The following is a 13,028-nucleotide window of genomic DNA, read 5'->3' as shown; positions in this document are numbered from 1 at the left end:
TGCGACCTTCGATGCCCAGGCTGAGCTCGCGTGGCCCTACATGGGTCTCGCAGCGGGCTCCTACAGTGCTGCCCTGGACGCGGGGGAATGTCCCTTCTCGGGTCTTCTCTTCTTGTAGGGGACCAGACAATGAGAAAGGTGCCACCCACTGCCCTGTACGGAGCTCCTATGAGGAAACACCTGCCGGTGCCAAAAGTCTCTACTAGAGTCCTTTCTTGGCACCGACTCATGTCCTGACTGTGCCGGGGCACCAAGCACCAGTGCTGAGGCGCTTGGCGTCTACTCCGCAGAGCCAGAGTCCAAATGGGGACACAAAGCAGCCTCAATCAGCAATACCTTGAGGCGCTGCTCCCTCTCTTTTTCGGTGCTTGGCCGAAAACCCTTGCAGATCTTGCAGTGCTCCTTTAGATGGCCTTCCCCAAGAACAAGAAGTGTGAGGGTCACTTTTTGGCATATGCTTGCCACAGTCTATGCAGGGTTTAAACCCCAGGGATGGAGGCATGCCCTAGTACGGAGGAAAAAAGGGAGAGAGAGCGCAAAAGGTCCACCCCCAACTAAATCCTAACTATACACTACATACAAACTATTTACACAAAGAAGTCAAGAAACTAGGGGAGTTGCACTTACAGAGCAAGAGCCACGAGCATTCCGGCCAACCATCACAGGTGGTAAGAAGGAACTGATGGGGTGGCAAGTTGGCAGGGTCCTTTATCCAGCACCATAAAGGTATGACCCCAGTGGGGCACCTGAGCCGACCCAATGGACACTGCTAGGGGAAAAACTTTCTGGCTGCCATGCATGCGGCACGCATACCTAATTGGAACTGACATGAACAAGCACTTGAAGAACTTCCATTCCTGCACTTATTTTCCAATGAAGGAAGTAGTAAGCAATCACCTCCACGACTGACACCGGATCTGCTCTTCAAATAGCTAAGTAGGATGCATTTCACAGGAAAAGAGCAATCCAAACATATGCTTTTGACACAGTTTTTTTTTGTTTTAAAAGAAGAATCAGACTTCCAGCAGAAAGTAGGCTCTATAATGGAGTTACCCTACAGGTTTTGAATTTATACAGGCCACTGTCTATTTTGAGAAATGTGTATTAACAACAACTTCTAGTCATATTATTTTCACTCACCTGGGTCCATTTTTTGTTACTATTCTGCATCTGAATAGCTGCAATGCAACTAAAAAGCTTTTCTGATGTGATGTCTTCAGGCAGTTTTGTTAGAAACTGTGCTATATGAATGAAGTCCATCTGTAGGAGGATATCTTCATATAATCGAAGGATTCCTAGTCCTGTTCTAAACAAAAACTCTTCTCCATCTCTACAAAAGACATCCCAGACTCGACAGGCCAGATCAAGTGGTAGTGACTTGCTGTAGAGTGTGAAGATCCTATAATTGTATAAAAAGGGTAACTGGTTAGTGCTATTGTTTTGCTTCAGAAACATGATCAGATCCCATACCCTTCCCTAGGTTGCTGAAAGCTATCAAATGACAAATTAGCACTGACATGTTCAAGAGCTAAATGTTTTCTAGTTTTATTCTTTGTTAAACAGTTGCAATTTTAAAAGCTAGCAGAGTTTTAGATGGTCCCCTAGAATCTGAATTCCCAATCTGAGATTATCGGCTATTTCCTTCCCATGCTACATTTGAGAGCCTTCTTCTTTCCCTCCTCCATTGAGGAACCCGCCAAAACCCAAATGTTTCCAAAGAAACAGTGTGGAGTAGGGATATACAACATACTGAACAGGGCTTTTTTGTTGAATTTTGTTTTGGTTTAGGCTTCAGTAGTATTTTTTTTGTCCACTTGGTTGGAAAAGGCTTGAGGCATCATATGGGCATGTTCACAAAACAAATTTTAGGTTGGTTAGCAGTTTCTGAACGATTTCATTTTTTAGGGACAGACCAACATTTTGTTATTCTGGGAAATGATGGCATGAAATTTACTTGGGTGACAAGACATTAGACATTGGCAACATACAATTCAGGACATACATTCGGGATCACTTCATTTCTAAATCCAGTCATTTCTGGGATGAAGACAGACAGCTCTTCAATTCACACCACCTCACAAAACACTTTAGAGTCATAAAAGAAGAATATTGGAATCAATTAAAAATTTGAGGAAACTTGGTTGGGGGAAAAAAATTTTTTTTACATGTGTTTTGGATTGCCACAACTATAAACTCCTTTGAAGATGTGTGGAGGTAGCAACTTGTAATATTTTCTTTCCAATAAATTTTAATATATTTGATATAATAGCACTACCAGTCAATGTCTTTCATAGTTACCAGTCATGGATCAACTCAATTAAAAGTGTTTTTAAAATGTTAATCTGTTAAATGTATATATAAATATGTATTATGGTACTTTGCCCACATTTTTAGAGTACTAACTTGTTTCCATTCTTCCATTATCGTTTTCTCTCCTGATTTTTAGTGTAGTCCTCCAACTTGAACATTAAGTACTTTTACATGTTTGTTATTTCTAAGTCTATCCTTTAAAAGAATTCTTATTCTTTTAATCTGCCTCTACCTTAGTTTTCCCTTCAGACTCTCCTCTTACTCTTTTATTCAGTATCCCTTTACTGCTCCCTCTAACACTAAAACTGGAGCAAAATGTCACTCCCTTGAGCCTCCTCCTTCCTGCCAAGGTTACAACTAAGCATCTCAACTATGTGGTATTGGAGCAAGGTCAAATGGCCTTTTAAATTAACTGCATCTTGTTTTCTATATGAACGCATGTGTTATTTCTACTTCTAGTTCATAAATGTATATACTGATGTTGGAACTAGGTGCTCCTGCCAGGGCTGCCATGGGCTGTGCAGCTATGCAAAATAATTCTCCAGGAGTTCATGAGACCCAGAAAGTTTGAAGATAGTATAGGTCAGGAGTTTGTGTGGGACCAAAACTGTACTTCTGCTGGGGGAGAAGTGAAGCAAAATGGGGAAATCACAGGCAGTGATTTGCTAACTCAGGTTTGCTGTGGCCATTAACTTACCAGTCTATCAAGTATATATCTGGAGTAAGACCATATGATTTGAAGTGAAGAAATAGTTTTGGGAGATTTTCTTCAAAGAAAACTTCAAACGCTGCAAAATATTTCAGCATCTGTAGGGGGAGAAGTATCACAAAAATTGAAGATCTTCAAACCGTAAAACTTGTCCATAGTACAACAAATTCTTTTTTATTTCTCTCTAGAAATGAATGTCTTTAGATAATTAATCACACTAGCTTGATTGTCTAATTCTAACCATCATTAGACATTGTTTGCTATCCAAACAAATGAAGGATTAAAAGGTTACTAATAGTAAGAATATGTTCTGAATGAAAGAACAAAATCAAGATCTAATACTTTACAATCTGTTAGCATACCATGCTGTGATCCACACGAAAAAAGGCCAGCTGGCATGGCTTGTTTAGGAGGTTTGCAAAGGCAATGAAAGCATCTGCCTCTTCCAGATTGAGAATGAGTACTGCGGCAATGAAGGACATCCCTTGTACCTTCAATGGGGAAGTGCAATTAGCACACAAAGAATAAATAGCACAGTATCTTTAAATGTTTGTAAATGCAAATATTTATAATCTGCAATATGTCATTAACCAGTTACGCAAAATTTTGAGATGTATACAAAATAACATGGTTAAGTAAAGGCAAAATGTTAAAACAGTAATTTACAAAATTCTTTACAACATATAGTTAAAAACAGCAAAAACATGGCTCCAAGAAAATCATCTTTATTTTGCAGAAGCAAGTTGGGGTTGTTCGTCACTGAGCTTCCAGGAAGGCCTTGTGTGATCAAAAGGTGCTCTGGGATTTGGAATGCTCCCTCTCTGTAGGGAAGGCAACAGGCTGGATGCAGAGCTCATTAGCTCAGCAAAGACAGAGTTTGGCCCCAAATTCATTGTTAAGGTATGAAGAAACTGCTACAGGGAAATGAATCACATGGAAAAGGGTACAGGTACAGCCAACTAGGTTGGAACAGATACAACACTCCAGTTACACAGTAGAGTCAACTGGAACATTCCCATTAGCCAATGCCATTTGTTCTCATGCCCCCAGCTCACACTCCCTAAGTGCATATATAAATAGTTAGCTACATTTAAATTTTACACCTCTGCTACCTGAAAATCTAGGAGCAGAGAAGTCAAAGTGCCTATCAATTTCTCTTACTGTTTCTACCTGCTGACATGTTTCACCTCCATCTTATCTAGACAGTGTTTGGGGACTTTTAAAAAGAGCATTGTAATGGCAACAATCTACTTTCTTTACAGAACTTCCTGACCTGTAATAACTGACAATAACATCAAGTAGGTTTTCAGAGACATATGCATCATATTCTCATAAAGATGGGAACTACTTTTAAAACTGCTGGTAGCACAGCACAATAAAAGTTCAGAGAACTAGAAGCTTTGATATCTACACTATTAAAATATATCAGTGTATAGAGCAAATACTTACATATCCCACATCAGGTCTGTAACACGTATATGCTCCTAAGACACTATGCAAGAGATCATGATATGGACCTCCCTTGGGGAGAGAAAAAAATGTGAATACTTTTGTAAAGCTTTCCTCAATGTAGATAACTAAACCAATTCAATCTATTATTTTAAGACTCAAAAGGTGAGACCCTAAATTGCTATGCTATTTGTAACTACTGAATCCCCAACTTCACCATACACATTAATTTTGCTTCAGGATCTACAGTTTTAAAAAGCAATTCTTAATATGGTGTTACTCTCAAGAATACCACCACTGCTACATAAAAAAACATATATGGTGTCTTGTGTTCAAGGGCTATAAAATCTCATCTCAACTTCTCATGTATTTTGAATGGACACATACAGTGCAAATATACTTCATTCAAATGACACCACAAGCTCTTCAGCTCTTGACATACAGTACATAATGTGAATTCACAAAGCCATGGCCTCTTCATGAAACAGATTTTAAAACCTCTCACCTTCTGAAAAATATAGAAGGATGGAAATGTGCGTGATATATCCAGCTTAATTAGTTCCAGGCTGGCCTCACGGTCAGCAACAGACACACCTGCATCTGCAAGTAAACAAAAAAAGTCACTCATGAAAATGGATAAAATATGCAGCTATTCTATAGACATTTCTTTAGTAGTCAATATGAAGTCACACATGCATATGCATAAAGAACTTCAGGAAACTGTCAGTGTGTAAAACAGGAGGAAAAAAAAAGTTAATTCTTGTTCTCTGAATGTACTTCCACCACAAAGCCATATTGTAAGAGTTGAATACCTAGGAACATACTGAGAGAACTTTTTTGAAAGAGAGGCTACTTAACTTACAATAACTGGAGTTCTTTTAGATGCCTTTCTCCACATGGATCTCACTGTAAGTGTATGTGCACCCTATGCATGGAAACCTAGAATATTTTAGCCTGCAATGTTTGTTGAAGGCTGCGCACACCTCCTTGCACACCCTAACTCCCCCCACCTCCAAGACAGGAACCCCTCTAAGGCATGCTATAGATGTTTCTTGAGCCCTTGTAGAGAGCACCCTAACTGAAGGGCAGAGGTGAGCAATGTTTCAGAAGTGGTGTGCCGAGTCTTCATTTATTCACTCTAATTTAAGATTTTGAGTGCCAGTAATACATTTTAACGTTTTTAGAAGGTCTCTTTCTATAAGTCTTTAATATATAACTAAACCATTGCTGTATGTAAAGTAAATAAGGTTTTTAAAATGTTTAAGAAGCTTCATTTAAAATTAAATTAAAATGCAGATGCCCCCGGACCAGTGGCCAGGACCCAGGCAGTGCGAGTGCCACTGAAAATCAGCTTGTGTGCCACCTTTGGCATGTGTGCCATAGGTTGCCTACCCCTGCTGTAGAGGGATGGAAATGCTTATTCATAGTATACAAGATCTTAATACCATCAGTTCCATTAAAATCAGGCCCATGTAATATCCAACTGGTACTGCAGGCTGAGGAAGCTCTTTGGCACCCTAATCCTTCCCTGCCACAAGTCTCTGAGATCACTGCTCACCTGTGTGTCCAGAAACTATATAAGTATCAGATCAGTGAAAAAAATCAGGCTTTTCTTGTATCTCCAATTTCTCAAGTTTCAGGAACTGCACTGTCGTGAAAACTGAAGTATATTAGTTTTAAATAAATTAAGTAGAATGGAAAATTAATATTAATTTCTGTAACTCATTCCAAGTTGGCTCTTAACAGTGGTGTTTTGGGGTTTTTTTAAATCTTCCTGGACTACAAAAAAAGCCACTTCGTGAAATTTCATTTTCTCTTATTAAACGTGTATAAAATTCAGAGTCAGTAAAAACTTAAGTTTCCATTAATGAATGCTCATCAGTAAAATAAATACTGTCATAACTGACAGTAGGCAGTAGCCATACCTGCTAACATTTAAAAGCTAGAAAGTTATTTGAGGAGAAAAATAGAGAAAACTTGAAAATACATGAGATTAGAAAAGCTTTTGGAAAGATGTTAAAAGATTAATATTTTGCTAAAAGAATTAAGGCCAATCTAAATACATAAAGTAAAATCTCTGGTATTTTCTGGACTTCTCTACACAACTAACTAACAGATCTTCCTGCTCTTGAAAATATAGGGGGGGGGACAAAAAGGGGGGGACATACTTCAAGTCCATTTGGTTTGGACTTCCTTTGGACATTTATAAGAAAAGCAACATAAATACAATATGAATATGTTAATCCGGAGCTAGAGCCCCATTTTTCCTTTTTAAGGGTCTCAAGAAAAAGCAACTGAACATTCTGCTTGAAAGGCAATACTACTAATAAAAAAAATTAAATCAAACTGGTGGTGGTAATACAGTGCAAAAACAAAAAGGATATAAAAGTCATTTAAACATGTATGCCAAAGATAATCAAGCTTCGTGTCATATTCATATACACAAAGATTTTTAAAAACAGTTTGCCTCAGATTAGTCACAGATGTTGACTGAGGAAAGCCTGAGTAATTTACTGGCAAAGAAAATTTGGATGGTCTAAGCAGAAATGTGGACAAAAATATTTTCACATGTCTGCTATATTTTGAGCTGGTGTGTTTTGAAAAAAAACAAGTGATTGTTATGGCATTAAACTTTTATTAACTTCTACAAAAAAAACAGTACCCCTACTTAAAGTACAACAAAACAAAAATAATTTTATGAAATGACATTTCATAGGAAAAATCTCAGTAATAGCAGCACAATAAACCACCACTTATGGCAAGGATTTTTTCAACAATAAAAGTAAGCCATCCCCCGCAACATGTAAGTGAAGAAATTTGGGACAAAACTGGAAAATGCAGAGGATTTAAAATTGCACAGAGGTATGTATATAAACAAATGTTAATATCCCCATTTTATAGCTCTGAGAGGGCCAAAAGGGTCTTGCGGTTAGGAACTAGACTGGGACGAAGACCTCAGGCAAATCACTTAATCTCTTCATCTCTCAGTTTCCCATCTCTAAAATGGTTGCTAATACTTTCCCGTCTCAGAGCTATTGTAAGGACATCGTCGTCACTGGATTTTCAAAGACTCAAAGGAAAAACATTAACGTAAAAATTAATTTTGACATTAAGAAACTGTTCCCGCCAACATGTCTTTTTGCAGGCACCTCTCTTAGCATGGGAAGTGCTAGAGGGTATCCACTCGGTGACCTGCTACAAGAAGAAAGCATCAAGGACAAACTGGACCTGAACACACTGAAGGTTTTAATTCTCATCTGAATTGAACCTCTGAGCCTTCAGACATTTGCCCATCTGTATGTCAAACCATACAAAAAGCCCTGCAAATCATGTTTGGTATTATTATTGTAAGAACACACCTTCTATATCATTCTCTGAATTTGTCTCACTGAAGCTTTTCCATCGTTCCTTGGCTCTGGATAAGAAGATTTCATAGAGTTCTGCAAAATAACACCGCAAAAACATAGCCAACGTACACAACCATAATGAAATATAATCAAAACAGAGCTCTTTAGCTCTGGTCTCTATTGCCCCTCCCCCCGCCAAAAATCTATAGTCTAGGATCTTAAAAATGAGAAAATCCATTAGATGAGGTTACTAAAATTTCACTGCATTACACTTTTACACATATAGAGTTCCAGAGATATCTACTGTATTATGCTTTGTTCGGTGATGAATATTCAAATCACAAAAAGAGGGTGTAGAAACAAACCCTTGTTTTCATTATACATTTATTGAAACAAACCCACTTGTAAAAGCAGAAGAGTACTGTGTCCAGTTCTGGGAAAAATTTGGACAAACTGAAGAGGAGTCCAGAGGAGAGCAACAACAATGATAAAAGGTTTAGTAAACCTGACCTCTGAGGAAAGGTTTAAAAACCGGGTATGTTTAGTCTTGAGAAAAGACGACTGGGGGAGGGAGGGGTCAATAAGTCTTCAAAATATGTTAAAGGTGGTTATAACGAGGATAGTGATCAATTGTTCTCTGTTCCATGTCTTGTATTCTCATACTTCCTTAGTCTCACCAAATTTACATGTCTTATGTAAAGCTCAAGAATTACTATCACTTATTTTTAGAATGAAAAGCTAGTAAATTTACTTTGACGTTTCCATTAAAAATTGATATTATAAAGAACTTGTGAAGGTGCAACCAATCAGTGTTTGATTGTACATTGCTTTTTACCCCTGAAGATGTGTCTTGGCCTACCCAAACTGCTACTTTTACAATGTTTGGGATTGGGAAATTTATTTTTTAATTTGTAATTAAAACACACACACACACACACACACACACACACACACACACACCAACCATAAAACTGTCAGGCAATTGAGCCATCACTCCTCTTTCCTAAGCATTGGCATAGTATACCAGAGCTTTTCCTATATGTAGTATCTTCAACAGAATTTAGAAGAGCTCTTCTACCTGTCTTTTAGCTATATAAATAGAGTTTATTTGCTATTCACCAACAGTCCATAGCACTTGACCCATCAGAGCACTTTTTTTTTAAATAAACAACAAAAAACCACACATACACCAGGCAGAGTATTCATTAATAGTATATACAATATATAAGGAATAGAATAGTACTTAATTGGACATTATGCTCTTGCAAACACTCATTTTGATAGCCTGGGTTAAATGCCTGATGAACTGAAATAGTTTTGAAGCAGGTCAATATTTAAAACTTGTGCAATACATAAAATTTTGTAAAAATTGTGTGAATGAAGTTAGCACCAAGTTTTAAACACAACTCAGCCTTTTTATTCTTTTTTAAATGAGCTGGAGGTCATCAGAGCATTTTATAACCACACTCATTTAAAGTACATATTATTCAAGCATTCCCCCTGCCCACGCAAAAATCACACATACCTAAATTCTGTTCTCAACTTAGATTTTTAATTACTCTAATCCACAAGTGAAAAAACCTTTCCTTTATGTATCTTTGGGGGGGAAAATATGTCTTTATATGCAAAAGGTGTGCCCCAAAATAAAAACTTGTGCAATTTTTGTATATTAGTTACATAGCAATGAAAAGAGGTGTTTAGAATGGAAACAAAAAGTCCTCATAGCTCAAAGGACCCTGCTTATAAGGCTGTGAAATATTATTTCTATAATAAATAAATACATCCTAAAGGAGTCAGTGGTTTTCTTCAAACCTGACTTTTTTCTTCATTTTAAAAACTGTATTAAATTCACTCTATTCTGACCTTTTTAAAAGAAAACGCTTCATATAAGCTGACAACCATTCAATGACAAAGTGCATGATTTCTGATTACCTAATCTGTAAAAGGGATCATCACTCCATATCAGAAACAGCAAACAAAGGAAAGAAAGGGGTGGGGTGGGGAGATAGGTACCCATTTGGATAAACAAAGTAAAGAATTGTGCATAAATGTATACATGACACGCACCATGAGTAATATTTAATTCGTTTCCTATAGCTAGACTCCAGACCTTCCCACGAACACTTGGGGGTAACCCCTGCCACCACAATTCTCGAACTCTTCGGGTAGTACGCCTAGGGGAAAAAAAAAAAAAAACACAACAAAAGATTTAGCAATTTCTGTTTCCTGACCTCACTGAGCAGTTTAGCAGTAACATAATATGCTACTACCCAAGTCAAAATTTGAAGCTCTCTGCTTATGTTCTTGGACTGAAAAGGGTTAAGACCACAATGCCTAGCAGCCCACCGTAAGGAACATCTCATGTTGCTAAAATAATTTTTCATCACATCTGAGGCATTAATGATGGGATATAAAAACTTTCTTTGGATAGTAGGATCAATCCAACATATGGCTGGAGTATGGAGAAACAACATGAAGTGGGTAGTTCCTCTGTGTTCTAAGAGGAGAAAAAAAACCAAACTACATTTGTGTTAGACTTACACTAGAAAAAAAAAAAAAGTATTTACTCACATGCCTTCCCAGTTAGGTAATACTTCATTGATCCAAATCACCATAGCACTAGCAATATTCTCCTCTTGCTTGAATCGTTCTTTCATTATTCGTTTCCTTTTATGTGCTTCTTTAATTTCTAATGTTAAAATAGACAACATTTTAATGCATGATACTACAGGAGCACTGAATTAGATAATTAAATATTCTGACAGTCTCCGGAAAAGGTCAAAGGTAAGAGTTAGACATATAAAAAATACATTTGCATATGAACTGCTTCAGAGACTGAAAGCAGGGATTATCAAATTATTTCTTTAAATAAACTCATTTCCCTAGAACACAAGTCATGTACAAATACATAGGTCTTCTTACATGCCTCATTGTTAGCTTAAAATGTAGTCCTGCTTTGACAAGTGACTATAAAAATGTTTACTGTAGCTAAAGGATTTCCATGTCAAATGTACTCAGTTTATCATAAAAGTGTTTTTCTCCAAACCCAACCATGCAAATCAATCTTGGGGCCTGAGACTCAAGCTGGCTTCTATCCTTTCATAGATCACCCCCCAAAAAAGGTCAAATTGGGAAGCAGGGTGAGGGTTTAGACGCTCTTGTGACACAAAGCAATCCAGTCTTTCCACCATCTGCCATGTTTCTTCATTATAGTCTGTTTCCATGACAGCAGCATCTTTCTCAATGGTTTTTTTATACGTCATCTATTGGTTTCCTCTTTTCCGACTTCTCCCAGGTAGTATCCAATCCAGGGCTTGTCTAGGAATACAGTTTGATACATGTACAACCGGTCTAAAACAACTAGAATCTTCTTTCGCAAATCATTGTCTTTACAGTCTGCTGGCCAGTCCTTTGTGCCATACATCAGTGTTGGTTACTTAATCCCACCAGCAGACACTAAGTATTCTTCACAAGCATCTCTGATGGAATGGATTAAGTTTCCTGTTGTAGGTTTCTGGCATTTGCCAAGTTTCAGAAGCAGATAATGTGAGTGTCACAATGGCACCAAAAAACTTAATCTTTGTTCTTGTGTGAATCTCCTTGCTTTTCCGGACAGCTGCTAGCATTGAAAAACACTCCACTTGCCTTCCACTTCTTTATGGAGTTGGCCATCGGCACTAACTGTGCTTCCAAGATACATAAACTCATTAGCCATGCTGTATACTTCATCATCACATCTGCACCATCACTGCTAACTCCTCCTTCAATGATCATGACTTTCATTTTCTTCCAGATGATTCTTAATTCTACTTTTTGTCATTGGTACTGGTCTTTTTCACAGCATCATCATGTGTCCAATAGAACACATCATCAGCAAAGAAGATCTTGAAGTTTTCCTCTGCTCCATATAATGGTTTCTTCCCTTTTATGATGCTTTTCACATCACAATCTATCACAATGCAGAAGAGGAAAAGTGATAAAATGCATCCCTGTTGTGCTCCAGTGACTATATCAAGTCAGTCTCTCCATTTTGTCCTTACACAGCATTTTGAACCTTCATACAGCATCCTGGCCCATGTCATGATCTTTCTAAGAAGCCCATATTGTCGCAAGACCTTCCATAGCAACTCTCTATAAATGCAGTCCAAAGTTTTGGTGAAATCTATAAAGTTCAAGATTAATCTTCTCCTGTAAGCAAGGCCTTTCTCAATCAATCTCAGGGTGAAGATGTAGTCTGTACACAATCTTTTTGGTCTAAAACCTACTTGCTCAGAATGCAGTTTTTCATCTATGACCAGTTCCCCCACCCCCCAATAGTACACTACAGAATACTTTTCCAGTATAGAAAGTAGCATTATTCCTTGCCAGATGTTGCTTATCAGTGGTTTTCCTTTTTTAGGAATTTGCAGATCACACCTTTCTTCCCTCTTCTGGGCAGAATTTTCTCTCCCTTAAACTGTATCACAAAGGGTATGTTTTCCCATGAACTACCATCTCCTCCACAGCTTTACAGATTTTAGCCGTGATCTTAACCTGACCTGGCACTTTGCCATTTTTAGCTGCTTCCTGTTTCTGCTTCTGAAATTTCTAGTAGTGAGATATTTAATTCTTCACATCCATTGGAATTGTTGGCCCTGGCTAATTGAGTACTTCATTAAAATATTCTCGCCATTGTTTCTTTTGTTCTACTTTCATTAAAAATCTTCCATCTTTTGCTTTTATGATACCTCCACATGCTGATTTGACTTTTTTCTTTTTTGTCAAGCCATTCTTTTATCTTTCCAATACAACTTCTTTATCTTTCTCTACATACCCCTGTTGCAGCATGCATTGTTGTTTCTGCTGTCATATCGCTGGTGCTTGCCTCTTAAAAGGGGAACAGACAGACAAAAAGCTGAGATTCTGGAGCAAACGATGGCAGCTTAGAGGACGTGGTAGTAAAACATTCCACCATGTACCAGCCTAGTCCAAAAGTTATGGAGGAAAAAATATTCCCTCAACTGCATGTGCATCCCACTATCTTTAGTTTTGTAAATAACCATACGTTTCATTATTCTCCACTGGAACCTAAAGAACAACTCTTAAGATTATTTTGACTCTGCTGAGCTTATGAGGAAGAGCATAGTAATAGTTCATTTTTGTCACTGAAGTTAGCAGATGTGCCTCAATATGCATTAGGAGCATATCTGTCCAGTAAGAAGGTACTATTTTTA

The 13,028-nt window shown here is 37.7% G+C and overlaps 1 protein-coding gene across 6 annotated transcripts in view; it reads right to left on the bottom strand.

Annotated features, from left to right (window-relative positions):
• Positions 1 to 13,028, bottom strand: part of TBC1D12 (TBC1 domain family member 12) — a 97,173-nt gene that overhangs the window by 4,163 nt on the left and 79,982 nt on the right. For all 6 annotated transcript variants that reach the window (XM_038411124.1, XM_038411125.1, XM_043518741.1 and 3 more), the window contains 8 exons: positions 10,387 to 10,504; positions 9,883 to 9,989; positions 7,828 to 7,908; positions 4,974 to 5,068; positions 4,469 to 4,540; positions 3,382 to 3,510; positions 3,008 to 3,117; positions 1,141 to 1,399 (listed from right to left, as the gene is read on the bottom strand). In XM_038411124.1, coding sequence (XP_038267052.1) covers positions 1,141 to 1,399; positions 3,008 to 3,117; positions 3,382 to 3,510; positions 4,469 to 4,540; positions 4,974 to 5,068; positions 7,828 to 7,908; positions 9,883 to 9,989; positions 10,387 to 10,504 — 971 coding nt within the window. The remainder of the gene's footprint in view (positions 1 to 1,140; positions 1,400 to 3,007; positions 3,118 to 3,381; positions 3,511 to 4,468; positions 4,541 to 4,973; positions 5,069 to 7,827; positions 7,909 to 9,882; positions 9,990 to 10,386; positions 10,505 to 13,028) is intronic.

The sequence above is a fragment of the Dermochelys coriacea genome, chromosome 7, assembly GCF_009764565.3.
Source record: "Dermochelys coriacea isolate rDerCor1 chromosome 7, rDerCor1.pri.v4, whole genome shotgun sequence".
Taxonomy (NCBI): Eukaryota; Metazoa; Chordata; order Testudines; family Dermochelyidae; genus Dermochelys; species Dermochelys coriacea.
This window is presented reverse-complemented; position numbering and strand designations above follow the sequence as displayed.